Raw genomic sequence first — 27,770 nt, 5'->3', positions numbered from 1 at the left:
GCGCGCCAAGTTCTGGGTTCCGGACTCTCACGCAGGTGTCACGTGGCGGGCACACTGTCGGGCGCGGGTCGGCGGGTCTCCGAGTGGCAGCGGCGGCAGCAGCGTGGGGCCTCGGGGTCGCCCGGCCGCTGTGCGGGACACCGCTCCGGTAGGTGGGCGGCTTTGGGTGCCAGGACCTTGGTGTGCCCAACGCTCTCGGGGCGCTTTGTTGTGTGCGCCTTTCCGCCCCGCTTCCCCCGGCGGCTCTGAGAAGCCGGAAAAGGTGAGGAGCGCTTTACTAGTGCCTGGCATGAGGGGTGGGACGGCGGCGAGCCCGGATGCCCGGTCTCTGGTCACTGGTGGGCTCAGCCTTTGACACAGATGCGACGGCTTATTGCCGTTAGAGGAGTCGCTCCCTGCTGAGCAGTTTTCTCGTAGAGTATTTTAAATTTAAGCGCAGCCCTTCACCTCGCTACAGTATGCTCTCAACAGCGCTGCAAGTGGAGTGCTATCACGTGGCCCATTTTACAGATGAGGAAGGTGAGGCTCGAAGAGAAGAGCCGACTTAGGCGCGACCTTGCAGATAGCAAAATGGCAGAGCCCGGAATCAAACGGAAGCTCTCAAAGGCTGTGCGTTCAACCGTTGCATATATGGCCTGCTCTGCTTTTGGAGTGTGAACAGATCCCCGCGGGGGAGAGGCTGCGCCTGTTGTCTGCAGTCTGTCACCCCCTGTTCTAGGAGACAAACGTTGCACTGTAGGATTCTTGGCCTGGTGCCCTGTGCTTCAGGGTCCTGGAAGTTAAGTGACCCTTGGTCCGCTGAGACCAGCACAAACATGTGTCTTTAGGCAGTTGCTAGACTGGAAACACCAGTTCAGGTTCTTATGGAATCCCATTTTAAATTTCTTACTTGAGGGAACACACACTGGAGGTGGGCAGCTTAGTGTGCAGTGTTCTGGGAACATGCTTTGGAACTAAAGGTAAACCCGAGTTCAGATTCTGGCTCTTATCTCTGTAGGACTTTAGACCACTTAGCTCTCTTAGCCTCGGTTTCCTTCTCTATAAAGTAGGAAACACAGAATCTGTGTGTGGGACATCCCGATGGCATTCAACAGGGTAGTTCCCTCAGGAACTTCTGGCTGGTTCCACTTGCAAAGGTTCAGGGAAGATTTGTAGGCGTGGGGAGGCTGAGGACCTTGGCAAGTAAATTCGCTTACCAGGTCTGTTTCCGTGGGGTTGAGGTGAGGCTCGTGCTACACGTGCAGAGTGCTATCCCCCCAACAGAAATATCCAGCACTTGATGATAGTAACAGCTGCAGTGGGCTGTGTTCTCCAGGGGTGCTCAGCCCAGGTTCCTGAGTGGTGACAAAGATGGCCCTTAGGACCCCAGGTTTCTTTAATAACCATAGTAGCTGGTAGGTTTCAGTGCCTGGCCTGTTCTACGTGCTCTACGTAGGTCTTGTAGCTCATTTAACTCTCCCTCCCAGTTCAGAACTGTCTTCCCTCCTGTGTTTTATATGAGGGGACTGAGAAACACAGGTGTCAGTAACTGGGGTTGCACATTAGGAAGAGGAGAGCAGGATTTGAACCCGGCAGGCTGCCTTCAGCACAGTTTCCTCGGGTGTGGGTGGGGAGTGGGAGAACTGGAGGGGTCTGGCTTGTGAGATGTCTGCCACCTGCTCTTACATACCCTTGATCTCCCCCAGATGGGTTTCTGTAGTTGTTACTTTCAGATTTCACAGATGGATTGAGGAAATGGCTTAAGACCAGATTTCTAGGACCCAGTTTGAAACTTGTACTGTCAAGGTGAAGAATCTGTTCTCCCGTCCCTGCTCTCACCCTTGGTCCTCAAGTCTCATCTCTTGGGCCCCTGCTTTGTTCCCCCAGCTTCAGCCACAAAGGCCTGATTTCTGGCCCTTCACAAGTCAAATTTCTTACCATTTTAGGGCTTTTGCACTAAAGGCGATAAGGGGAGGAACACTTTCAGAGGGTAAGGTGTTTGTTCTTATCCCAGATCTCATAAGCTTGGCTCCTTCTCACTTGAGATCTCAGCTCAGGCGCCTTCCACAGTCTGTTCTAAGTCCTCATAGCAGTCATCACCAGCTGAGATTATCTTGTGTATTTCTTGTTTCCACGTTTATTAGTCTGCTCCTCATAAGAGCAGGGCCCCTGTCTCATTGACCCGCAATAGTATTCTTAGTTCCTAGCTCAGTGCCTGGGACACAGGAGTTGCTCCATAAATATTTGTTGCAGGAATGAATGAACTAATTGCAGGCTAATAACAGGAGTAGGGTAGATCTCTTCAATATCAAAAGCTTGTTTTGAACTAAACATAGAATTAACCGGATGATCCAGCAATTCCACTTTGGGTCTAGACTCGAAAGGATTGAAAGCGGGGACTTGGTATTTGTTCATGTTCATGGCACATAACAGCATCACTTATGGTAGCCAAAAGGTGGAAGCAACCCAAGTGTCAGTGATGGATGAATGGATAAACTATGTACTGTGTGGCATCTATATACAGTGGAATATTATCCAGACTTAAAAGGGAAGGAAATTCCAACACGTGCTGCAACATGGGTGAACTTTGAAGACCTTGCACCACGTGAAATAAGCCAGACAGAAAAGGGCAAGTGTGTGGTTTCGTTTACCGAGGTAATTGAAATAGTCAAATTCACAGAAATGGAATAATTGTGACCACCATCTTGGAGAGGTGTTCAGTGGGTACCCAGAATTGCAGTTTGGGATGATGAAAAAGTTCTGGAGATGGATGGTGGACGTGGTTGCACAACAAAGTCCGTGTATTTAATGCCGCTGAATTGCACTTAAAAGTGGTTAAAATGGGGGCGTTTTGGTGGCTCAGTCGGTTGCGTGTGACTGTTGATTTTGGCGTCAGTCATGATCTCACCCCGAGTTGGGCTCCGTGCTAAAGGTGGAGCCTGCTTGGGATTCTCTCTCCCTCTCTCTGTCTGCCTCTCCCCTGCTTGCTTGCTCTCTCTTGCAAGCTCTCTCTCTCTAAAAAAAAAACATTAAAATAAATTTTTTTAGAGGGGCCCTTGGGTGGCTCAGTAGGTCAAGCATCTGAGTTCCACTCAGGTCATGATCTCCCAGCCCACAGGTTCAAGCCCCATGTTGCACCTTGTGCTGACACCTCAGAGCCTGGAGCCTGCTTCAGATTCTGTATCTCCCTCTCTCTCTGCCCCTCCCCGACTCGCAGTTTCTCTCTCAAAAATAAATAAACATTAAAAAATATATTTTTAGAGAGAAAGCATGGGGGCGGGGTGGGGAGAAGGTGGGGCAGAGAGAGAGGGAGACACAGAATCCTGCTCCGGGCTCTGAGCTGTCAGCACGGAGCCCAACAGGGGGCTCGAATTCACGAGCAGTGAGATCATGACCTGAGCCCAAGTCGGCAGCTTAACCGACTGAGTCACCCAGGCACCCCAATAAACATTTTATCAACGTTTTTTTTTTTTTTTTTTAATTTTTGGGACAGAGAGAGACAGAGCATGAACGGGGGAGGGGCAGAGAGAGAGGGAGACACAGAATCGGAAACAGGCTCCAGGCTCCGAGCCATCAGCCCAGAGCCTGACGCGGGGCTCGAACTCACGGACCGCGAGATCGTGACCTGGCTGAAGTCGGACGCTTAACCGACTGCGCCACCCAGGCGCCCCCAATAAACATTTTAAAAAATGGTTAAAATGGCATAGAAAGACAAATACCATTTTGGTTTCACTTATTTGTGGATTTTAAGAAACAAAACAACTGAACAAAGAAAAAAGAGAAATTAATAGACTCTTCAATATAAAACAAACTGATGGTTGCCAGAGGGGAGGTGGCTGGGGGGGGATGGGTGAAATAGAAAAAAAAAATTTTAAATAAAAATTATTTTAGGGGCGCCTGGGGGGCTCAGTCGGTTAAGCGGCCAACTTCGGCTCAGGTCATGATCTCGCGGGTCCGTGAGTTCGAGCCCCGCGTCAGGCTCTGTGCTGACAGCTCAGAGCCTGGAGCCTGTTTCAGATTCTAGCCTCCCTGTCTCTGACCCTCCCCCGTTCATGCTCTGTCTCTCTCTGTCTCAATAAATAAACGTTAAAAATTTTAAATAAAAATTATTTTAATTAAAAAATGGTTAAAATGGTAAATCTTATGTATATTTTATCAGTTAAAAAAATGAGGAAAAAGTTCAAGGTATATTATTTTCCAGCCAACCTCCAAACCTCAAGAAAATATGCTCTTTTCTAAAATACGTGTCTTTTCTAAATATAATATTAGCTTAAAAAGGATGACCTTCCCTCTGCCTCTTAAAAGAGGGATCTCTTTCTTGTTTTATCAACTATCTGGTCCTCCCCGGTCAAGTTGACACATAAATTAGCTATTTACATTCAAGATCTTTGTCTTCCTTACTGTAATTCAGATTGCCCCAGGATATAGTAGGTCTAATTGACTTCAAAGATACCACAGATGAGATCTATAGTAGGTGTAATTGATTTAATTGAAACAAAACAAAGAATCTTGATCTCTGTGTTTGAATAAAGCCTTCAAACTTCTTCATGGTTAAAAGAAAAAGGCTTACTTTGGACTCAAGAGTATGGGTTTAAGAAGGGTGTGGATTAAGTACCCCATGTGGGGGGATGGCTTGATCTTGAGTGGTTTGGGATACAGGTGGGTGGGCAGTGACAGCTGGAGGGCAGGGCCACACGTGCAGCCCCACCACCCCCCACAGCTACAGAGGTAACTGACTTGGAATTAGCATCATCCGGTAAGGAAAAGATTTGAAGTGAGGGCACGGGGCTGCAGGTGGTCTGCTGAAGGGAAGCCAGTGAGAGCAGAGATGCGGGTGGGGACTTTCTGTTCTTTGTCCTGAGCACAATGGACCTGAACTCCTTTCCCAGAATGATTGTAGATCTGACCTGCCTCGGAGGAGGGGGGCCCCAAATGGACTTTAGTTATTTGGCGGTTGAGCAATAGTTTCTCTGTGTTGCTTGCCTGCCACCTTCGCGTCCTTTTTAACCTTGAGTAGTCAATATGTAAAAGAAGCTTTTCTCTTCCAGATTCTAGGACCAGAGGGCCTATTTTGACTCTTGTGCTGTTTTTGGTGGGTTTACCACCTGCCAAGGGCATGTGTGTTGACCCGATGCAGAGGGTCTTGGGTTGCTTGACCCATGCTTGAGTGCGGGGATCAGCACGGAGAAGCCCTCCCTGGACACGGTGCCCTAAACCATCCCTTCACGTGGCTTATTTCTAATCCCCTGGTGCTTGGGTTAAAATAATGACTGATTTGAAAGCCCAGTTAGGAATTTCCTGGTTAACAATTACTGGTAGTTTCTTCTTGCTGGCTCTACTGGAGGTTAGGGACGATCCCTGTGATTTGGGACTACTGTTTTATTTAGCGGGAATGTTTGTCTAGCAAATGAGAGCGTGTGTGAGCTTGCATAGGAAAACTACACTCTTCTGCTACATGTCCCCTTCCCTCTCCCCCTGCTACCACCCTCCTGACACCAGATGCATGGGTTTTCCACACATCAGCAATTCTGTGACACCGGGGGGGGGGGGGGGGGGGGTCCTACAGTTCAATTCAATTCTGATGCTAATTGGAGTTAGTGCAGACCCCACAGGTTAAAGGCTCAGTCCCAGAAGACTGCCCCCCAATCACAGATGTAGAAGGTCTCCAGGTTACCCACAACTTCTGTATGACTTGGCTACACATTGGAGGTTCCTGTGAACCACCCTCCTTGGATTCAGTCATTTGCTAAGCTCACACACAGAACTCGGAAACATTTGCTTACCTTTACCAGTTCATTCTATAATAAAAAATACCATAAAGGCAGGAAACAGATAAACAGCCAGATGAAGAGATACTTAGGGTAAGGTCTAGGAAGGTCCCAAGTGCAAGAACTTCTGTCCCCCTAGAGTTGGGGGTGCACCATCCTCCGGGTACGTGGATGTGTTCACCAGCGTGGAAGCTCCTTGGGCCCCATACTTTTGGAATTTTCACAGAGGTTTCCTCACCTCTGCCTGATCAATTACTAGCTCACTTTCTAGCAACTCTCCCCTCTCTGGAGAATGGGGAGTGGGATGGAAAATTCCAAGCTTCTGCTCATGGCTTGGTCTTTCTGGTGACTGTCAGGAGCCCACCCAGAGTCACCTAAGTAGGACAAAGGCACTCATCCACCGCCCCACCCCACCCCCCATCACAAGGGTTTTAGAAGCAGAGATTAATTATCTATTTCTTATTATTTCACAGTACTCTCAGGAAACGGGCTCTCTCCTCCTGACTGGCTTTCCCCATCTAGACGTCCTCTAGATTTATCTCCACCAATAGGTCCCTGACCCAGCGGTCAGCCTTGTCCTCCGTGCCATTTTCCTTGTTCTATCCAGCTGCACCCGTCTTGTCCGCTGCTGGGCTTCCCCACAAGGGGAGCCCCACGGAGGCAGGCCCAGTACCAACGCTGTGGTTGCCACAGGGAAGGTCCTCGAGAAATACTTGGCAAATGAATGAACTGAAATCAAAACTTACCAAATGAATGGCAAAGTGCTGAAAAGCCGCCAACTATTGATTAAGGGAGCTTAGTTCCTGTGAATATTTACACTTTAATACTGGAGGATATTCTACTGCTCACAAATTCTCGTTCTTTGCAGAAACATAGGTTAAGAAACTTACATTTTCCAGTCATTCATATATATATATATATTTTTTTTAAGTTTATTTTTTTTAACTTTTTTTTAATGTTTATTTATTTTTGAGAAAGACTGAGTGTGAGTGGGGGAGGGAGAGAGAAAGAGAGAGGGAGACACAGAATCCAAAGCAGGTCCCAGGCTCTGAGCTGTCGGCACCGAGCCGACGCGGGGCTTGAACCCAGGAACTGCGAGATCATGACCTGAGTTGAGGTCAGACACTTAACCGACTGAGCCACCCAGGCGCCCCTATTTATTTATCTTTCAGAGAGAGAGAGTATAAGTGAGGGAAGGGTAGAGAGAGAAGGAGAGAGAATCCCAAGCAGGCTCCGCACTGTCAGCATAGAACCCATTGCGGGACTCGAACTCACAAACTGTGAGATCATGACCTTAGCTGAAAGCAAAAGTCAGACGCTTAACTGACTGAGCCACCCAGGTGCCCCCTGGTCATCTATATTTTAATGGGATGCCATTTTTCTGCTGATTTTTCAGACGTGCAAATATGACCTGTAGTTTTTACGGGAGGGTTTATATTTAAGCAAGCATGTGCCTCAACTCATAGCTCCTGTAGGAACTCTGTGGGGTACTTAGAGTGTATGTTTGGGGGTTTTGAGTCCGTCCTTCATGGCCAACCTGCTGTGTAGCCCTGGGCTGAAATCCTTTTCTAAGCCTCATTTTCATTACTTGAAAAATGGGAAGAAGAACCCCAAAGTCAGCAATTCATTTGTTCAGGCATTTGGCAAATCTTCCTTCTTGTGTGGCTGTGCTGAGTTCTGGGTGGGGAATTAAGAAAAAAAAAAGGTTAACAGTTCTTGCCTTCAAGGCACCTAGTTTAGGTGGGGAGATACCCTGTAACCAGGAAAAGTTTAGTTTTGAAGAGGGTCCTGGGCTCTCTCTAGGCTGGATCAGGCCTCATCCGGGAGGGCGGGGAGTTCTCTCTGCTCACGGGCTAAGAAGCTGATGTCCACAGTTCAGAAAGGAACCGCACAGTGGTTTCGCAATAGGATGTCGTCTTCATGTTTGCCAAGCAGTTCTGAGGGAAAGGCCATAGAGATGTCAGGACGTCGGCAACTCGGGAGAACCCACAGGTTGCCGTGAGCTTTGACTGAGTTTAATGCCGGCAGCGTTTCCATTTTTAGGCAACCTTGAACCGGTGCAATGACAACTCAAGTCAACGGCGCTCACAAGGATGCTGACCTGTGGTCCTCGCATGAGAAGATGCTGGCACAGCCCCTCAAAGACTGCGACACCGAGGTGAGATGTCTGCACTGATGCTCTGAAAGCGGAGGTGGGCACCGGGCTGGCTCAGCAGGAAGAGCATGCGACTCTTGATCTCGGGGTCATGAGTTCGAGCCCTGTGTTGAGGGTAGCGATTACTTAAATAAATAAACCTTTAAACTTGTTTAAACAAATAAGCAGAGGCTCTTGTTTAATTCTCCAGCTCTACCCCTAAAGAAACCTTATTCGGGGACAGCTTTGCCGTTAGTAGAAGAATGCCAGATTTAGAGGCAGTGGCTGAGAAAGTGGCTAAGAGTCCTCCGCTGTGGGTAAATATGGAGATTTCTGAGTTTCTGCAGAGTGCAGAGCACTGTGCTGGCTGCCCTGGAGGAAAGGGGCCTGGGAGGGGCCATTGAGGTTTGGCCCTTTCCTTCCAGGCCAGAGGAGTATATGTAGACACCGAGAAGCATCTTTTGTGTGTGTGTGTGTGTGTGTTTTTAACAGCTTTATACTCAAGAGATCATTCACTTCCCGTACAAGTCACCCAGTCAGTGAAAGCACACACGTCAGTGATTTTTAGTACGTTCACAGCCAATTTTAGACCACTTTTATCCCCCCAAAGAGAAACCTCGACTCCATGAGCAGTCACCCCCGTGCCCCCTCCCCCCACACTCCCCAACCCTCGGCCACCAGTGGTCTCCTTTCTGTCCTTGTGGGTTTACCAAAGCAACTTTTATTTTAAGGAAGGAGAGCAAGGAATACAGTTCAGGGAGGGAGAAACTTGGTGAAACATAGGGATAAAAATAATGAGATAGTGTAAAATTAAAAATTGGTGGGGTACTTATTTTATTTATTGATTTTTAAGGTGGGAGACTTATTTTTTTTAAGTTTTATTTATGTATTTTGAGAGAGAGAGAGCACACGCACGCAACTGGGGGGAGGGACAGAGAGATAGAAGGAGAGAGTGAGAATCTCAAGTGGGCTTCACACGCTTGGTGCAGAGCCCGAGGCGGGGCTTGAACTCATGAACCACGAGATCAAGACCTGAGCCAGAGTCAGCCACTTAACCAACTGAGCCCCCAAGGTGCCCCGGGATACTTATTTTAAAGATCATTTTCTCTCAATTTTGTTTCCCTTGATCCATTGTCTTCTAGTAATTCCTTCCTGAATGCTACAATCTGAGGAAGATCTCTCTATTCTTTAAGTTCTATGGGAGTCTCTTCAGTCGAGTTGTTAGGGTTTATGGTCCGCTTTTGGGGGTAAAATGCGAATCTTTAATAATAGTGCGTGTTCGCTTTAATAGGCTATTGCTTTGATCAGAGCAAAATGCTAACCTGAAACGTCCAGACTTTCACTGTCTCTTCTGATCTCCTCAGGTTTACGACATCATCAAGAAGGAGAGTAACCGGCAGAGGGTTGGGCTGGAGCTGATCGCCTCAGAGAATTTCGCCAGCCGAGCAGTTCTGGAGGCTCTGGGCTCTTGCTTAAATAACAAGTACTCTGAAGGGTACCCAGGGCAGAGGTATGTGACTGTCGCCGAAGGCCTGCTTCTGACACAGTGACGTGGGCTCCTGGGTTCGAACAGAGTCCAAACAATGTGGACATGTCAGAAAACAGCAAAGCACTCAACTGTGGGGATTTCTATTCCACGCTGGTCCTGCCGTAACTCGTTCGCAATTCCCAGCATGTTCTAGTGCTGATATTCTTAGGACAGCTAGCTATACTCAGGGTCCTTTACCAGTCCCTGTGGGGGCTTTCTAGAATAACAGGCCAGTCCATAAGGAGTCTGGAGCTGCTGGGCCACTGTTGAGCCTCTAGAAAAAAAGGTCAGTGCCCTGAGTGGCACTGTGGAAGGTTGCTGCTCTGTGAGTAATTAAATCTGTACCGGGAGTGACCTGGAAGTGACAACTCAACCTGTCGTCGCTGCATGGAATGTTGGGTTTACCTGCGCTGTGATCTGAGAACCACAGGAAGTTATATTCATTTTTGGTTTTTTTAAAGTTTATTTATTTTGTGTGAGAGAGAGAGAGCTCACCACATGAGCAAGGGAGAGATGGAGAGAGAGAGGGAGGGAGACAGAGAGTTCCAAGCAGGCTCTGTGCTGTTAGCACAGAGCCCAACATGGGGCTCGAAACCACAAACCGTGAGTTCATGACCTGAGCCGAAACCAAGAGTCAGGTGCTGAACTGACTGAGCCACCCAGGTGCCCCTCAATAACCCCTTTTTGACCACACTTGAGTTTATGCCATCGAGGTGACTCAGGGTGGGGCCGCTAGATGCGGAAAGACCAAACGGGAGATTAGACAAAACAACATGAAGAACACAGCTTAGATCCCAGGCCCAGATCAGGCTTCTGAATCCCCTGCCCCGAGAGCTGAATTTCCATGCGGAGCTGGGGACAGCATCTGGGAACAGCCCTGACGTTAACCAGAGTACTTGCTGGGTTTCATCAACCCTGAGCACTCACTTTTTCACATTTTCACATCTCTGAAACTAGGATGAAACTGACTGATGGCAAGCCATCGTTTAATTGAAAATTCTTGGCGGTTAGTAAGATAGTTGCCTCGTAACTGAGGGTGAAATGCAGTGCTGTGTTCTAGGCATTGGGCTGAGCACGGCCACGTTCGTGTTCGTGTGTCCTGCAGCCTGACTGCAAAGTCCGCACTCTCACCCCCCCTCCAGATCAGGAGATGGACTTGGGTAGGTGAAGGAGGCTGCACCAAGGCCCGTGGTAAAGGGCACGATGAGGTTTGCACGCTCCAGATCTGGGATGCGTGTGGCTCATCTGTCTGAGGCAAGGCAGGAGGGGCGCCGGAGCCTCACCATGACCTTGAATGCCATCCTCATGGCTGCTCCCCTGGAAGATGGTTAATTGCCAAGTCCCTTTGCAGCCCTGACATTCCTGAAGGTCCTCAATGCTTCCCCAAGCATGGCCTGCTGTCCCTCAAGCTTGGGGAGACCGCACCCTTCTTTGGTGACAAAGCAGAGAATGTGGGGCTGGAAGGGACCTTCCAGATTATTCAGCAAAGCCCCTTTCTGTTTCAAGACTTTTTCATCACAGCATCATTCACAATAGCCAAGAGGGGGGAGCATCCCAAGTGTCGGCGGATGGATGAATGGATGGATGAATGTCGGTTAAGCGTCCCACTTCAACTCAGGTCATGATCTCGCGGTCCGTGGGTTCGAGCCCCGTGTCGGGCTCTGTGCTGACAGCTCAGAGCCTGGAGCCTGTTTCAGATTCTGTGTCTCCCTCTTTCTCTGACCCTCCCGTGTTCATGGTCTCTCTCTCTTTCTGTCTCAAAAATAAATGTTAAAAAAATATATATACAGATACATGGGCCACCTGCGTGGCTCAGTCAGTGGAGTATCCAACTCTTGATTTGAGCTCAGGTCGTGATCTCAGGGTCGTGGGATCCAGCCCTGCATCGGGCTCTGCACTGAGTGTGAAGCCTGCTTGAGATTCTCTCTCTCTCTGCCCCTGTGCCCTCCCCCCGCCACTTGCTTGCATGCTCTCCCTGTCTAAAAAATAAAAATATAGATACTACATGCTGCCACTGTGAGGTATCCAGAGTTGTCAAGACCACAGGGAAAAGGGAATGATGGTTACTAGCAGCTGCGGGGGAGGGGGGAGGGGAGTTTCTGCTCGTTGGGTATAGAGTTTTGGTTTTGCAAGATGAGAAAGTTCTAGAGATCTGTTACACAGAACGGGAATATACCTAGCCGTGTGAAGTACTTAAACACCAGTAAACTGTGTGCTTAAAAATGGTTCAGATTTAAATTCTGTTATATGTCCTTTACTGTGATGAAATTAGTATACATATTAAAAATTTTTAAGGTTTCTGTGACTGTCAGGTAGAGGTGTTACAAATGGTCTACTGAGTTATTATGATGAATATACAGATAAAAAATATGTGGTAAGTTTTCATATGTAATTATGAAACAAGTATAATTTTATTAGAACTGCAAAAACAAAAAGTATTCCACCCCCCCACCCCCAGCCCTTAGAAACCCCCTTTCCACATTTCTGTCGCTAGGACTCTGACTCCTCTTGGAACCTTCTATAAGGGAAAGCATACAGTTGTAACTGGCTTATTTCACTTAGCATAAGGGTAATGTCCTCGAGATTCATCCATGTAGCCTGCGTCAGAATTTCCTTCTAGGGGCACCTGGATTGAGCATCCGACTTCGGCTCAGGTCATGGTCTCGCAGTTCGTGAGTTCGAGCCCCGCGTTGGGCTCTCTGCTGTCGGTGCAGACTCCACTCTGGGTCCTCTGTCTCCCTCTCTCTGTCCCTCCCCCACTCTCAAAAATAAATAAACATCAAAAAAACCCAAGGAATTTCCTTCTAGATGAGGTGATGCTTTCTCAGTCACACAGCCAGCTTGGCACGGAGAGGAGATGAGTGGTATGGGGGCTCGGGGTACGTGCTCTTACTGCTTCTCTGCTTTTATTCTTCTGTCCCAGCCTGAAGCTTCTTTGGCCTCTGTACTGTGCACAGAGGTTGGGGGCCAGAAGGGGGCCTAAGTCTGCTTTCTCCCACAGGTATTATGGCGGGACCGAGTTCATCGATGAGCTGGAGATCCTCTGTCAGAAGCGGGCGCTACAGGTCTATGATCTGGACCCCCAATGCTGGGGGGTCAATGTCCAGCCCTACTCAGGTAAGGGCAGACCCCTGCCTGCCAGTCTCCCAGGGCCACCTTTCACCCAAAGGAGTCTTAACAAGGACTCTGCCCACAGACGAAGTAAAAAACAGGATAAGCCCCTCCCGGGTCGGCGCATCTCTCTCTCTTCCTCAACCTTGGCGTCCACCTGACTCACCCTTCCTGAACACCTGTCCCTTATTCTCAGGGGGTTTGCTGCAGGGGACCCTCCGTGGCGCTGTGGGGGGTGCACAGTGGTGGCCAGGCCTGTTCTGTCCACTCCTGGTTGATGGCCTGCCTAGTGGCCAAGCTCTGGGGTCCTGCTTGGGGCCTCGTGGGCAGAAGTCACCATACCGCGTCTGGTCTCGTGTTCCAGGCTCCCCGGCAAACTTCGCCGTGTATACCGCGCTGGTGGAACCCCACGGGCGCATCATGGGCCTGGACCTGCCCGACGGGGGCCACCTGACCCACGGGTTCATGACAGACAAGAAGAAAATCTCTGCTACGTCCATCTTTTTTGAATCCATGCCCTATAAGGTAAGAGGGGGGTCTCACTCCATTAGCTCTGCTGTCCTTTGGCTCAGAAAGCCTCCAGTGTTTGGCTGTACCTGTAGGAACAGGTAGTCTGCTCGTCAGGCGCTAAAGGAAGTCCCCACCTTTTGCTGTCACCCCCCTCCCCGCCCCCACAGCCCCAGCGACTCCTCAGGCATTCAGGGGGCAGCTGAAGCACAGGGACACGGGTCAGGGAGGCGGCTGAAGAGAAGGCCCAGCTGCAGCCAGGGCCCCCGGGGACAGCCCTGCTCGGAACCCCCGGGGCAGCACCCCCCCCGCGCCCCAGCCCAGGACGGTGGCTATCCTGGAACAGGGGGCCTGTGCACCCTGCCGCCCCTCACACACCTGTCAGCTAGCCACAGCCTGCACGAGCCGCGTGCCCCGCATGGGACTGGCGCGTATTCGAGGGGGGCCCTTGTCATTATAAATGGTTTGGTCGAACAGAGCATGGCATGCTCGTGGGCTCACGGTCGGTGATGGGGAGGAAAGCAGTAACCAGCACGCATGCCTGTGGGGTGGTCTGTGCACGTGGTGACTCTTCCTCCTGTCCCGGAGCCAATTCCTCGTGGCGTCCCCTGCCCAGCGGGCCGCTCCAGGCGGGTTCACGTGTCCCACGGCGAGCGAAGGTCGTGGTGCCTCGTTATGCTCGGCTGAGTGTCAGACGCATGGAAGTCAAGCCAGTGTTTCATCTTGGCGTTTCGCGGTCTCTGTTGCTTGCCCTTGACTGTTCGCCGTGTTTTAGCCTTTGGCTCAGTCCTAGTCGTCGCACGGGTGCTTTTGGGGTGCAGGTGACGGTCTGCTTGTTTTCATGGAAAGCTGAGGTGTTTCGCACCAGGGGTGTCCACATTGGCCAACAGTGGACAACCCCTCGAAGGTGGATTTTGAAACGTGACAGGAGGAAGACAGTGCTCTGCCTTTGCGCATGGAACTCAAAAGCCAGTTTCTACAGTTTCTCTCCCTACGGAAAGAGCGTTGGCGGAGCGGAACCCCGGGCTGGTGTTCTGGTCTCATATGCGGCCTTAGGCAGCCTGACTCTTTAGCGTAATGTCCTCCATTACCCAAGAGGCTCTTCTGGGTGTTAGTGGGCTCAGCACCCCCGTCTCCGCGTCTTTGACACACACCGTGCAGGCTGTAGCCCCCTCTGTGGGTGGAAGGTAGAGGCTCCCCTGGTGGTGGGCCTGCAGGAGGGGCCTAGGAGCCTGGCCAGCTGTGGACACCGGCCCTGTGCAGGGAGGAGGACACAGAGCTGACGGCTCCAGCAGCAGCTGCCACGCCCCTCCCCTGCCCACCAGGCTGCCTCCCTGCCCAGCCTTTCCCAGCCCTGCCCTCGCCATGGGGCTCTGTCCCTCACCCTGGGGCTCTCTCCCACCCTCTGGCAGCCGCCTCACACGGGCCCAGGCATTTCATCTCTCCAGGGGGAAACAGCACCTTGAATCTTCTGTCACTTCCTCTCTCCTCTGTGACCATTCCCCTCTCCAAACGTCCTAAGCTTCCTTCCTGTCCCTTTGCACCTCTCTGGTCCCTCAGAAGTTTCTTACAAATGCCTGTGAATTCTCCCTGGAGCTGTTTTATTGTCGAATGTTTAGGGTTTTTTTGTTTTTTTTTTAAGTCTATTTATTTATTTTGAAAGGAAGAGGGTGCAGACGTGGGAAGGGCAGAGAGAAAGGGAGAGAGAGAGAGAGAGAGAGAGAGAGAGAGAGAGAAAGGGAGAGAGAGAATCCCAAGTAGGCTCCTCATTGTCAGCACAGAGTCCGATGCACGGCGCGAAGCCATGAACTGTGAGATCATCACCCGAGCTGAAGAGTTGGAATGATTAGGGTTTTTAAAAAAAGAGGAAAACCTGGAGCACCTGGGTGGCTCAGTCGTTAAATGTCCAACTTTGGCTCAGGTCATGATCTCGTGCGTGGTTCGTGAGTTTGAGCCCCTCTCTGTGTCTCCTCTCTCTCTCTCCCCCTCCCCCACTTACGCTCTGTGTCTCTCTCAAAAAATGAATAAACATTAAAAAAAATTAAAAAGAGAAAAATGTTCTAGGGTGCCTGGGTGGCTCAGTCAGTTAAGCATCTGGTCCCACATCAAGCTGTGTTTTGATAGTTTGGGATTCTCTCTCTCTCTCTCTGTCTCAAAAATAAACACTTAAAAAAAGAGAAAAACCTTGTTAAAAAATCCTGCAAGTTCAAAGAGGAAAACGTGGAAGGGAGAATAGCAACACACTTTGGGGGGGGTAATTCTCTTTTAAAATTTTTTTAGAATTATGTCCTTTTTTTTTTTTTTTTTTTTTTTTACTGTGGGTTGGCTGTTGATTTTCATCAAGGTAACAGTTTCTTTGCCAAGTTCAGGTGACAGAACCAGTTTATTCCATTTGAAACAAAACCTTCAGCCCGCCTGTCCAGAGGATGTCTCAGCTGCACACAACTTGCTGTAATCCTGTTGGAATTGGAAGCGCTTTTTTCCTTTGGAAAGGGCGGCCGCCATCCCCGAGTCTCTCCTCCCACGGGGTAGGGGTGCAGAACCCAAGGCTTCTCTTACCACCTCCTCCCCAGAGAGCTCCCATGCCCCCTCCCCTAAAATCTTTCCTTTTGACTTGTACTTTCCCCTTGGCACAAATGATGTAACACAACTTGAAGACACTGAATTTACTAAGAACTGTGTCGCCAAGCAGGGCGCCTGGGTGGCTCAGTCGGTTGAGCAACCGACTTCGATTCGGGTCTCGATCTCGCCATCCCGTCCATGAGTTCGAGCTCCACATCGGGCTCCCTGCTGTCGGCACAGAGCCTGTTTTGGATCCTCTGTCCCCCTCTCTCCGCCCCTCCCCGACTTGGTCTCAAAAATAAATATAAAAAAAAAGTTTTATGTTTCACATCCAGATGGGTCCATGGTTTATCTCAAATCGATTTCTGTGGGGGACCATAGGGTGGGGGTCAGATAACACTCTTTTTTCCGGCTGACCTAGCGCCACTTACCGGAAGACCATTCTTTCCCTGCAATGTTGCTGTTGTCATGGATCGGATTGACCCCCTGTCACAGGGCTTCTGTTTCTGGCCTTCTTCTGTTCTGTCAAACTGTCCTTCCACAAGCTCGTGCTGCCTTAATCACTGTAATTTTTTGTGTTTTAAAATTTCTTTCAGTAACATTTTGCATGGAAGTCTGGTATACCTTTTGCTAGATATTTTATGGGTTTTGAAACTAATGTGATATTATTTAAAAAAAAATTTTTTTTACATTTACTTAATTTTGAGGGACAGAGCATGAACAGGGGAGGGGCAGAGAGAAGGAGACACAGAATCCAAAGCAGGCTCCAGGCTCCGAGCTGTCAGCACAGAGCCCGATGCAGGGCTCGAACCCATGAACCGCGAGATCATGACCTGAGCTGAAGTCGGACGCTCAACTGACTGAGCCACCCAGGCGCCCCACTAATGTTATTTTTTTAAATGTTTGTTTTTGGGGGGGGGGCCAGGATGGGCAAAGAGAGAGGGAGCGAGAGGATCCCAAGCAGAATTCACGCTGTCAGTGCAGAGCCTGATTCGGGACTCCATCGCAGGAACTCTGAGGTCATGACCTGAGCTGAAATCAAGAGTCCAGAGGCTTAACCAACTGAGCCACCCAGGCGCCCTTAATATAATATTATTCTTTTTTTTTTCTTTTTTTTCAACGTTTATTTATTTTTGGGACAGAGAGAGACAGAGCATGAACGGGGGAAGGGCAGAGAGAGAGGGAGACACAGAATCGGAAACAGGCTCCAGGCTCTGAGCCATCAGCCCAGAGCCTGACGCGGGGCTCGAACTCACGGACTGCGAGATCGTGACCTGGCTGAAGTCGGACGCTTAACCGACTGCGCCACCCAGGCGCCCCATAATATTATTCTTATTAAAATTTCCTTTCCATTATTCTTATTAAAATTTCCTTTCCGATGTTTTGCTGCTTATATGGACGAATAGAACTGGTTTTTGGTTTTTGACCCCACATCCAGTGACCTTGCGAAATTCAATTACTAATTCTAATAGCTTTCCCCTAGAGGCTTGGATCTCCCAGATAGGCGGTCATCATGTCTGTGAGTAATGTCAGCTTTGTGCGTCTCCTAATCCTTGTGTCATTTCTTCCTCTTGCCTCTGTGTACCTGGGACTAGAAGAGGTGTTAGCAGCATCTCGTCTCATTCCCGAAGGTAACAAACAGTGTCTTAGCACCTGCCCTGTGCGGTGCATGTTTGTGGCTCCTGTTTCACTCTGCAGTGGCGTTTTGGTTCCTTCTCTTTCCCGGAAGAACCCCGAGGCGGGGGCTCACTTTTCCTCTCGGGACCCCTCAGGGCATCCTGCCTCCATAGGCGATACCTGGTTGTCCACGCCACGTGCACAGGCCAAATACACCGGTACCCCACCTTGCCCTCAAGTCACGCGCTGGGACGTCTTTCCTGTGTCCATGGTGGAGTGGAGTGAACAGCTTTGGGCAGGTGGAGGAAGTCATCTTACCCTTGATAGTTGGCACGAGTCCCGGTGGGAGGACAGGCCCGGTGTGGTGGACGCAGCCCGAGCCTGCTGTCTCCGTGACATTCCACAGGTGAACCCAGACACTGGCTACATCAACTATGACCAACTGGAGGAAAATGCCCGCCTCTTCCACCCGAAGCTGATTATTGCAGGTGATGAGCTGGGGGGTAAAGGCACTGTATTCGTAGCAGCCCCCTTGCCTATTACAAAATGAAGATATGATGTTCCCCAGCTCGCTGCCTCTGCCTCGAATAGCCGGGCTTCTTGGGTCTAAGTATATTCTCTTCTTTCGAGACAAATATCTGTTTTACCACCTTTAGTACTAGGTGGCAAAAGATCTGAGGCTGTTGTCAGAGAAGCATCCAGAAATGTTAACTCCTGGAGCACTTGGCTAGCTCAGAGTACGTGGCTCATGATCTCAGGGTCGTGAGTTCGAGCCCTGTGTTGGGTTGTAGAGATTACTTAAATGAATAAAAACTTTAGAAATGTGAATCCCTGACTAACTGATGGAGGAAATAATAATAGTTAGGGGCCATCCCAACCACCGTGAAGAGGCACGTGACCTGAAGAGGCAGGTCAGAGTGGTTGCCTTCGGCACATAAGGATGTTTTTTGTTTTTTTTTATTTTTTTGTTAATGTTTATTTATTTTTGAGACAGAGACAGAGTGTGAGCAGGGGAGGGGCAGACAGAGAGGGAGACACAGAATACGAAAGAGGCTCCAGGCTCTGAGCTGTCAGCACCGAGACGGACGCGGGGCTCGAACCCACGGACCGTGAGATCGTGACCTGGGCCGGAGTCGGATTCTTAACCGACGTGGCCACCCAGGCACCCCCACAAGGATGTTTTTTTGAGGGTGTTTTTCATTTCCGTTCTCGGGGGTTTTGGAGGGAGAAATCTCTAAGCTTTTGAATATGCCCATCGCGAGGCCCGCGTGCAGGCTTGCGCTCCAGGAGACTCTCAGGTGGCCGTGGGTATCTGACTCAACTTTGTCACCTTTGCCGTCTCAGGGACCAGCTGCTACTCCCGAAACCTGGATTACGCTCGACTGAGGAGGATCGCAGACGACAACGGGGCCTATCTCATGGCCGACATGGCGCACATCAGCGGGCTGGTGGCTGCCGGCGTGGTGCCTTCCCCCTTTGAGCACTGCCACGTGGTGTCCACCACCACCCACAAAACCCTGCGAGGCTGCCGCGCCGGCATGATCTTCTACAGGAGAGGTGTGCTCCGGGCCGTGGGGTACTGGCGGGCTGCTTGCGTTGGCCTTTCTCCTCTGGGGTGCACGCTCGGTTCGGGAAGCTAGGAAAACCCAGGGTCCCTTGAAGGGTCCCTTAAAGAGCTAGTTAGGGGGCGCCTGGGTGGCTCAGTCAGTCAAGCGTCTGACTCTTGGTTCCAGCTTGGGTCACGATCCCACAGTTCGTGAGATCGAGCCCCACGTTGGGCTCTGCGCTAACCGCATAGAGCCTGCTTGGGATTGTGTCTCTCCCCCTTTCTCTTCCTGTCCCTCTCCACCTCTCTCTCTCAAAATAAATCAACTTAAACAAACAAACAAAAAAAAACTACTTAAGGAGGGGGTGATCAGTCTGCAGAAAAGATCTGGAAAGAAGCCCTGAGCACGGCTCTTGCTTCGTTCCTTGGGCATCTGGGTCCTGGAGAAGGAGGAAAGGTATTGTGCCGTGGGTCGACTAGTCTTGCCCACAAGGGGCAGGTGCTGTAGCAAAAACAAGATGTGCGAGGCTGGCCAGGGGCTACCAGAAGGCCTCGTGGTGCAGCGTTATTCTGGTGACCTCGCTGTGGTCCAGGACGCCTATCCCAGAGAAGGACTCACAGTAATCAAAGCGCGAGACACTGATGTATAAACCATAGTTACCACTTTAGTCCTTTTAGTGAGGAATTTCTGTTGACTGCCTCCAACCCACATGTAAGCACTCCTTTTATTTGGCGATCCCTGTGCTTGGGAAAACCAGATCTGTGATCAGATCATCTGGCCCATGATGAGACTGGATCCTCACGCACCTGCAGAGAAACCAGCCCCTGGGTGACTGGGTCTCTCTCCCCTGCGGCCTCCTTGCCTAGCCCCCTGGCCAGGACTGGACACACCCATATGCCCGCTAGCGTTCTCAGGTCCTGCTGTCTCAGGACCTTCTTCGGTCTCAGGTACCCACGGTTCAAGGCAGGTGGCCAATCCCACCTGCCTAGAAACTGTTCCTTTCTTCCCACTGAGCACTGATGTGATTTGCTGCACCTTGAACAACTCCTGAATCTGCCACGGACGCCCTCTGTGATCCCAGGCTGCTTGTGCAGCCTCTCTGTGCCTCGTTTCCTCACCTCCAGAGAGGGGATCCTAATAATAGCACCCGTCCCTTCAGACTACCTTTGGGAGGAGCACATGAATTAACCTTAATGTAAAGTGCCTCGCACGGTTCCTGGCTCACAAGCAGCTCTGTAGAGAAGTAGTTCCTACAACTGATGATTAACTTTGTTTCAGAAAGGAATCCTATTCCTCATTAGAGCCATTATCATATAATATATATCATTGTATAAACGAGTCTTCTGTCCTTCAACATAGTCGTCTCGGAAGACTGCTCTCTTGGACACTTGAGGAAATACGCCCAAGGCACATTCTTCATTACGATCTCAGTGTAGGGAAATTTCCTTTTTTTTTTTTAATTGTATTTTTTTTTTAATGTTTATTTTTGAGAGACTGAGAAACAGAGCATGAGCTGGGGAGGGGCAGAGAAAAAGGGAGACACAGATTCAGAAGCAGGCTCCAGGCTCTGAGCTGTCAGCACAGAGACGGACGCGGGGCTAGAACTCATGAGCTGTGAGATCATGACCTGAGCTAAGTCAGACACCTAACCGACTGAGTCACCCAGATGCCAGAGGAATGATGGGCATTTGATCCTTAACAGTTCTTTTTTTTTTTTTTTTTTTTTTTTTTATTAAGTAAGCTCCACGCCCAACATGGGGCTTGAACTCAGGACCCTTAGATCAAGAGCCGTATGCTGTACTGGCTGAGCCAGCCTGGCGCCCCTTTGTGGAGGGAAATTTCTGTCCTTTGATTTCGTGTACAGAGGGTGGTCTGCCCCCGCTCCGGAAGCAAGGGGCCCCTCTGCTCTGTACCATCCAGCACTCGAGGCCAGGCTTGTGCTTAGCGCACTCTGGGTTTGAGTCCGGGTAGGGAGAAGACAGAGGGCACAGCCCGTCTCACGTTCCCATTGTGTTGTTTTTCTTCATCCAGGAGTGCGCAGCGTGGATCCCAAGACCGGCAAAGAGACGCTGTACAACCTGGAGTCGCTCATCAACTCTGCCGTGTTCCCGGGCCTGCAGGGAGGTCCCCACAACCACGCCATTGCTGGTAAAATGCCACCAAACCCCACCCGGAGCCCTTGGATGGCACCTGGGGCTGTGCCCTCATCCATGGCAGCCCCACGCAAGCTAGGGGTCCTCCTAACTTTGCTCTTCCGTGGCCCCTAGTTCCCACCTCACCTGTCCAGCAAAAGTGTGTACCAGGGCTTGCACATCGGGGAGAAACTAGAACATCTCTGTCCAGGAGATGCTAACGAGCGAGAAAAGGGAAACTGGCGACAGGTGTCAGTCAGGGACAAGGGGAGTGAGCGATGACCACTCCACACGCACGGCCACCCGTAGGCAGAACCGTGTTGGGTGAGCTTCTGTACAGTGGGTGCGGCCCGCTTTAAGAAATAACGGGTAGGGGCCCCTGGGTGGCTCGGTGGGTTGGGCGTCCGACTTCGGCTCAGGTCATGATCTCGCTGTCCGTGAGTTCGAGCCCCGCGTCAGGCTCTGTGCTGACAGCTCAGAGCCTGGAGCCTATTTCGGATTCTGTGTCTCCCTCTCTCTCTCTGACCCTCCCCTGTTCATGCTCTGTCTCTCTCTGTCTCAAAAATAAATAAACGTTAAAAAAAATTAACAACAACAACAACGGGGAGGGGATTTAGCAACGAGAAGAAAGCATGGCAAAAGGAGTGGGCGATTAGCACCCAAACCGGGCGAGGGCATGTTGCCTGTCCGCTGACATCCTGACCCTTGCACTGCTGGCCTTGAGGCCGCATGGGAAACGCTTGGGTCCGATGGCACGGTCACCCAGCAGGCTGTCATCGAGCCATCCCGTTCCTGTACAGACAGCTTAGGAAATGTGTGATGATCAGAGTTTTAGGCCCCTGGGAGTAGGGAGGGGGTGGGTCTCCACTGGTGTCTTCCCTTCTCCCTTTACACCTCTCCACGTCCGTGGTCTCTTCAACTCTTGGGTGATGGGATGACCCACCCTGCAGGCATTCCGGGCCCCTTCCTGTCGTTTCCACCAACACCGATTAGAGGCTTCTGCGCCAGCGCTCAGGCACACGTGTTTTGCCTTCTCCTTCACCTTCTGTGCCCCCTTGAACAGCCCTTGGGATTGACCAAGGTGCCGGAGGAGTCTGGACGTGCAGGCAAACAGGCCTGCACCTCTCACCGGGCCTCTGATCTTTCGGATCTGTGTGATCTGGCATCAGAGCAAAAGCTTTTTGGGGCAGCTGAGTTTTCATGTTCGCAAAGGACCGTAAAACCCATCTTGCTTAAGAACTGCTTTCCTGTGGTGATCTTACTAGCACAAGACTCCCAGGCCTGGAGAAAGGCTACCTCAAAAGCACCTCCTCAAAGAGGAGAGGCCTGTGGGTTCAGCCAGGTAATTGTAGCATTAAAAAAAACTACGTATCATCTGGTGGAGGGGGACTATGAACCCCCTCTTTGGTGATACTGAAAAGCAAGGAGGCCTGAGTGGAAGCGAGCGGTGTTCTTGGACTCCTGGTCGGTCTCTTGGTCCCCTCCTGCCTTCCTGACCCCTTCTCTCTTCCCGCCAGGGGTCGCCGTGGCCCTGAAACAAGCCATGACTCCGGAATTCCGGGTGTACCAGCGCCAGGTGGTGGCCAACTGCAGGGCTCTGGCTGAGACCTTGATGGAGCTGGGCTACAAAGTGGTAACAGGTACCAACAGAAAGTGCTGGGTGGCTCCCCCCACCGACCCCGGGACGGGGGTGCCCCTGCTCCTTGGGGTGGCACTTTAAACCTCGCACCTAGGCCTGGGCGCTGCAGCCACGGCTGTGCATCATCTGTCACTGGCATGTGACGCGACGGGTCCTCAGGAGAGCTTTGTGAAAGGCCTACCTGAGGCTCGACCGAGAAAGGTTCGGTACCAGTGGTCACACGGCTGGTGGAAGGCACAGTCACAGCTTGGAACACAGCAGGCTCCCAGAGCAGTCTCCCCGGCGATGCCCCACGCCATCCCACGGGGGTGTCTCCACTCACCCCTGAGGGCCCGGGTACAACAGGCGTTCCCAGTAGGAGTTCATGGGAGTATTATATCCATGTCTGCTTGAATACAAAAGCTGGTGGTGCTGAGTAAACCCCATGAGATGGACCTTCTGGGTGAGGGCCCGCTTGGGGGGGGTGCGGTCGCTTCTGTCACCGCGGGTTTCACGGCTAGGACGGCATTTTTCTGGCAGACTTCTGCTCACAAGGCCGCTGTGGATGCTGCCAGTGGGGTGGTCTAGGGAAGCGGGTCCTGGTAGGCCACTGACTCAGGTGCCTACTCCCTGCCCGCGGCCCTTTACGGGGATTTCAGGCCCCGGCCTGAGGAGTGGGCTCCCCACCAGACTATTCGTGAGCAGCAGAGCTGGGACAAACGCTGTCTCCTCAGCAGGTCTCGGGAGCACCCGTTTTCCGTTTCACTTCACTTCCTCTTCCCTTTCTTTCTCCTTCATCCTCTGCCTCTTTCAGTTAGAAAGCCCTAGAAATCTCAGTGTGGGCTGTGACCTTCAGGGTCCCTTAGGTCACTCTGTCAGACATGGATGTGCACACCAATACCGCAGGCACCCTGTTAACATGCAGGTTGTGAAGGGGCGCCTGGGTGGCTCAGTCGGTTAAGTGTCCGACTCCGGCTCAGGTCATGATCTCGCGGTTTATGGGTTCGAGCCCCGTGTCGGGCTCTGTGCTGACTTCTCAGAGCCTGGATCCTGTTTCGGATTCTGTGTCTCTCTCTCTCTCTCTGCTCCTCCCCTGCTCCCTCTCTGTCCCTCAAAAATGAATAAACGTTAAAAAATTTTTAAAAGATACAGGTTGTGACTCGGCAGGTCTAGGTTGGTTGGGGGGGGTGTGTGTCCTGCATTTCCATCCAGCTGGCGTGGGACCCACCCTTGGCACTACAAGGAGTTAGACCAATGTCCCTGTGGCTACAGACAGCAGATGGCAGCCCCTCAGCCCAGCGAGGCCCAAAGTCTCACGTCAATCTCGGGAGAGGTCTCCACTTTCCTGAGCTCCCAGGCCTGCCTTCACCCCCAGTTCACTCTCCTCTGAGGACACAGTGTAGATGGCCGAAGCAGATCGTGGCGACTGTAAGCCCAGGAGCCAGCGTTCGTGATAACCTGCTTTGTGCCTGGTATGGGCGAAGTGCCATACGTGGCACCTTATTTAAACTTCGCGACAGCCTCGTAAATTATTGCTCTTATTTTGCAAATGGGCGTCTGAGGTCCCCAGATGCTGAGCTGCCTAAAGCCACAGCAAGCGTGGGGGCGTGGCTTAATCTCTGGACTGTGGGGTCCCGCACCTTTGAAGTCATTATTGCTGTTGTCCAAGTGAAGGGCCCGGGATTAATGAGATTTCAAAGTGGAAAGATCCAGGTGCTTGGAAGACCCCTGGTGGCCTTGGTCCAGCTCCAGAAAGTTCTAGTGGCCTCGATATCCTCATGTGTTGGGTCAGGGTGCTGGGCAGCCTAAGCTGGGAAAGCTACCGTTGGTTCCCCTCGGGCTCAAGGACCTGCTCCCAGTCACCAGGTACCCTTTGTAAACTATCACCTCTTAGGTCCTGAGGCATCTTTTGTTTAGCATGGGACTAAAGTCTCAGGACACGTGGTGGGGGCGCTCACCTTCCTCATCACATCTGCTTTAGCCTCCTTGATCCCTGCCCTCATTTCTTAGGAAGAGAGATTCCTTCACTTGGGAGTCAGCTTTCCACATTCCTACATGTCCAACTTGGTTTCCAGGTGGTTCTGACAACCATTTGATCCTCGTCGATCTCCGTTCCAAAGGCACGGATGGTGGCAGGGCCGAGAAGGTACTAGAAGCCTGCTCTATAGCCTGCAACAAGAACACCTGTCCAGGTAAGAATCTTTGCTGGTCTTCTCTTCTGTACCACTCCTGTCTTAGATTTCTTTTGGCCAGAGTTGTAGCCGACGATAGTTTGGCTCTGGGGACAGACATCAAGGGATTTTCAAGGGGCACATACACCGTATGGCATGGGGCAAATTCCTGGCTCTCTCCTGGCCTGCTCCTTCTGACGCAGCTCTAACCCTGCCAGGCACAGAGAGGGAGGGACTGAGGTGGACTGCTCGGAGGGGCTACAGGCATCTGGAGAAGGGAAGCAGGGGCCTCTGGAACAGGCTGGGTTTCTCAGGGGGTTGTAAAAAGAATGTGGGTGATGCATCCCTGACTCACAAGGATGCTAGCCTCCCTTTTGGGAGGTCATGCCACTGAAGGCAACCTCCTTGCTGTTTCATCACAGTGGCCACAACGTGCGGCCGTCTCCTGTGCCTTTGTGCCCGCCTCTGGCATTTAAATCAGCAGCGCTCTGCTTCCGAGATACAGTGGGCACCCACAGGCCAGTTTTTTGGCCAGCTGTCTTCTTAAATGCACAGGGGTCAGTGGGGAGTTGGGTGCAGCCAAAGGACAGAGCCCGTTTGTCTTGAAGGTGACAAAAGCGCACTGCGGCCCAGCGGACTGCGTCTGGGGACTCCGGCACTGACATCCCGCGGATTTTTGGAAAAAGAGTTCCAAAAAGTGGCCCAGTTTATTCACAGAGGTAAGGACAAAGGGTTGGAGGTTTGCCACTTTAGACTCTGTGTGTGTGTGTGTGTAGTTTCTGATTGTGGCTGAGCAGGGATGAGCGCTGGGGACGAGAGACGGCAAAGATCACTTTAGCAGCCCATCTAGTCTGAGAGGCTTGTGACTTGTCCTGCCCAAGGAAGGGGGCCACATGAGAATCCTTTCCGAGGGCGACATGAACACCTAAGGCTGTCACGCCCCCGGGCCTCGGGAGTGTCTTCCGGGCCCAGTGGGGCTGCCGCACTGGCACTGTGAGCCCACAGGGGACCCGTTCTGTCTCTTGCGGGCGCAGGGATAGAACTGACTCTGCAGATTCAGGACGACGTTGGTGCCAGAGCCACCCTGAAGGAGTTCAAGGAGAAACTGGCCGGGGACGAGAAGCACCAAAGGGCCATCAGGGCTCTCAGGGAGGAAGTGGAGAGCTTCGCGGCTCTCTTCCCTCTGCCTGGCCTGCCTGCCTTTTAGAGGAGCTGCCAGCCCCCACCTGCCCGTGGGCACCTGCCCGGCACCCGACTGTCGGGACTGCACAGGGACCGCTTGCTCGAGAACCTGGTGCCCTCGTGGGAGACAGGAGAGCTGCACCACACGGGACCAGGCTGGGTCAACTTCATGCCCTCTGATGGGGTTTCTTTTGGACTTTCCTCACATTATCTCCAGAAATCAAAATTTGTTTAAGACCCATTGTTAGTAATTCTGGGACAGGTTATTAAGGAGTTTAAATTTGATCCTTTCAGTTCTTCTGGAAAATTGCAATTATTTAGCCTGGGTCCAGGGCAGATGAGTGGAAAGACCCCAGTAGTTGCACTCGCCCTTCTCTGAGTTCCCGGGCTTCCTCCAGACTCTGCAGTACAGAAACACCCGAGCTCGGAGCTTCTAAAAGCTGCCTCTTCTTAATGTCTTGTTACGCGGCGGGCTGCTGCAGCACCGACTGATGACCGTTACAAATGAGAAGGCGAATCCTGAAGCTAGGTCCGGACTACCAGTATGGTGGGAGTTTCTCCGTGGCACTCAGGGTGTCGTGGAAACGGTCTCGTTCGCCCCCCACCCCCGGAGGGTACCAGGGCCCATCAGGTGTAAGCACCGGCTGAGGAGAGATGGCTTTCCTTCCCTGTGCCAGATAACCAACTCCCCCCTGTAATCAGGAGACCAAGCGTCACCTTCCCAGAGAAACTTTATTTTTCACAGAGCCAAAGTGCAAAACATAGATGACCATTTTTAATAAGCACAATCGAATGTGTAACCACAGAATGTCTACAAGAATCATAAGAGCTTTAAAAAATACAACCAATTTTTTATTTCAAAAATATCTGAACTCAAATAAATTAATTTCTTAAAAAGTACACTTCTCATACTATTTGTTTGGCATTTACTCCGGTTAAACTCTGGTGCGGCCAGACCCAAGAGCCGGCGTCACACGCGTGTTCGAAGTACTCGCGTGGTGACGACCACAGCTCACGTGGTGGTAGAGGACTCACGTTCACACGCGTGGACAGAGGGACATGCGGTAATAAAATAGCTTTCCCAAAATAACAAACACGAATTCATCACAGACTATGCTTTTCACCGCAGTCTTCAAAGGTGGCGCTTATATTAACCCAACCTGTGTAGCCAGCCAGCGTGGGGCCGTCGGTGGGTCCTGCCCGGAAGGCGCCCCTGGGGTCGAGGGTCCAGCACGTTACTGGCATCTATACCATCACGGGCGGGGACAACGGCCGCAGACTCCACAGGGTGTGGGTGACACAGCAGTCCCCATATCTCTGCCTCAGTTTGGGAGCCATCATGCTGCCGGGACAGTCTTCCGTTTGGGGGCCTGGCTCCTCCCCCGGCCAGGGCATCTCCAAGACCCTCCTGTGTAGCCTCCACTTTGGAGCTAGATAAGGACTCCCAGGAGGCGTGGGCTCCACACCAGTGGCTTAATTCACTGCAAAGTGCTCGTTCCACCCCCCCCCCCCCAATCCCTCCTCCTCCCCGCTATGGTCATACCAAACCTGAACAGAGGAAGCTAGATTAGGTCAGTGCTCACAGCGTTCTCCTTCGGGAGCTCAGGAAAACTTGGTGTCTCAGGCCCTATCAGCTGAGACTGGTTTTATTTCTGGCCAGAAGTACAATTTGATGCTTTCTCCTTTTTGCAGTCTGCTAATACTGTACCTCTTTTAAAGATTCCAGTTTTGTCACTTTCTGTCACAGTACTGGGGAAAAGCCAGAAAGCTAGTTGGTTTGCTTCTAAAGCACAAACCAAGGCACTTTCTTCCGAGCTTTCTAGGGAGATGGGAAGTAAAACCGGATTGCTGGCTTGGGAGATCAGCTCCTCGGAAGATCGTCCACACTCCCCGACGGGTTCCCTGCCGGCTGAG

General features: G+C 51.4%; 1 protein-coding gene across 2 annotated transcripts; it reads left to right on the top strand.

The window, feature by feature from the left end:
* On the top strand, positions 1–26,803 carry SHMT1 (serine hydroxymethyltransferase 1). 2 transcript variants are annotated; one of them, XM_047089938.1, is made up of 12 exons: positions 1–148; positions 7,791–7,905; positions 9,246–9,391; positions 12,411–12,526; positions 12,885–13,045; positions 17,613–17,694; positions 18,551–18,763; positions 20,785–20,901; positions 22,403–22,525; positions 24,579–24,695; positions 25,283–25,393; positions 25,709–26,803. In XM_047089938.1, exons 2-12 carry the CDS (start codon positions 7,810–7,812, stop codon positions 25,879–25,881), a joined length of 1,455 nt encoding a protein of 484 aa, XP_046945894.1. In that variant the 5' UTR covers positions 1–148; positions 7,791–7,809; the 3' UTR covers positions 25,882–26,803. The 2 variants fall into 2 exon arrangements, with proteins under 2 accessions (XP_046945894.1, XP_046945893.1); XM_047089937.1 differs by having other exon boundaries at positions 1–262.
* Positions 26,804–27,770: the final 967 nt, after the last annotated feature.

The sequence above is a fragment of the Lynx rufus genome, unplaced genomic scaffold (genome assembly GCF_022079265.1).
Source record: "Lynx rufus isolate CCGP_SWC_20201006 ecotype Redwood Valley unplaced genomic scaffold, mLynRuf1.p SCAF_28, whole genome shotgun sequence".
NCBI lineage: Eukaryota > Metazoa > Chordata > Mammalia > Carnivora > Felidae > Lynx > Lynx rufus.
The sequence above is the reverse complement of the archived record's forward strand: the minus strand, read 5'-3'. Positions and strand labels throughout refer to the sequence as shown.

Excerpts from the sequence above, each read along its gene's own strand:
- SHMT1 (XM_047089938.1), top strand. The coding sequence starts at position 7,810 with ATGACAACTCAAGTCAACGGCGCTCACAAGGATGCTGACCTGTGGTCC. Across the intron at positions 7,906-9,245 it reads TCAAAGACTGCGACACCGAG|GTTTACGACATCATCAAGAA; the intron begins GTGAGATGTCTG and ends TGATCTCCTCAG. Across the intron at positions 17,695-18,550 it reads CCCGAAGCTGATTATTGCAG|GGACCAGCTGCTACTCCCGA; the intron begins GTGATGAGCTGG and ends TTGCCGTCTCAG.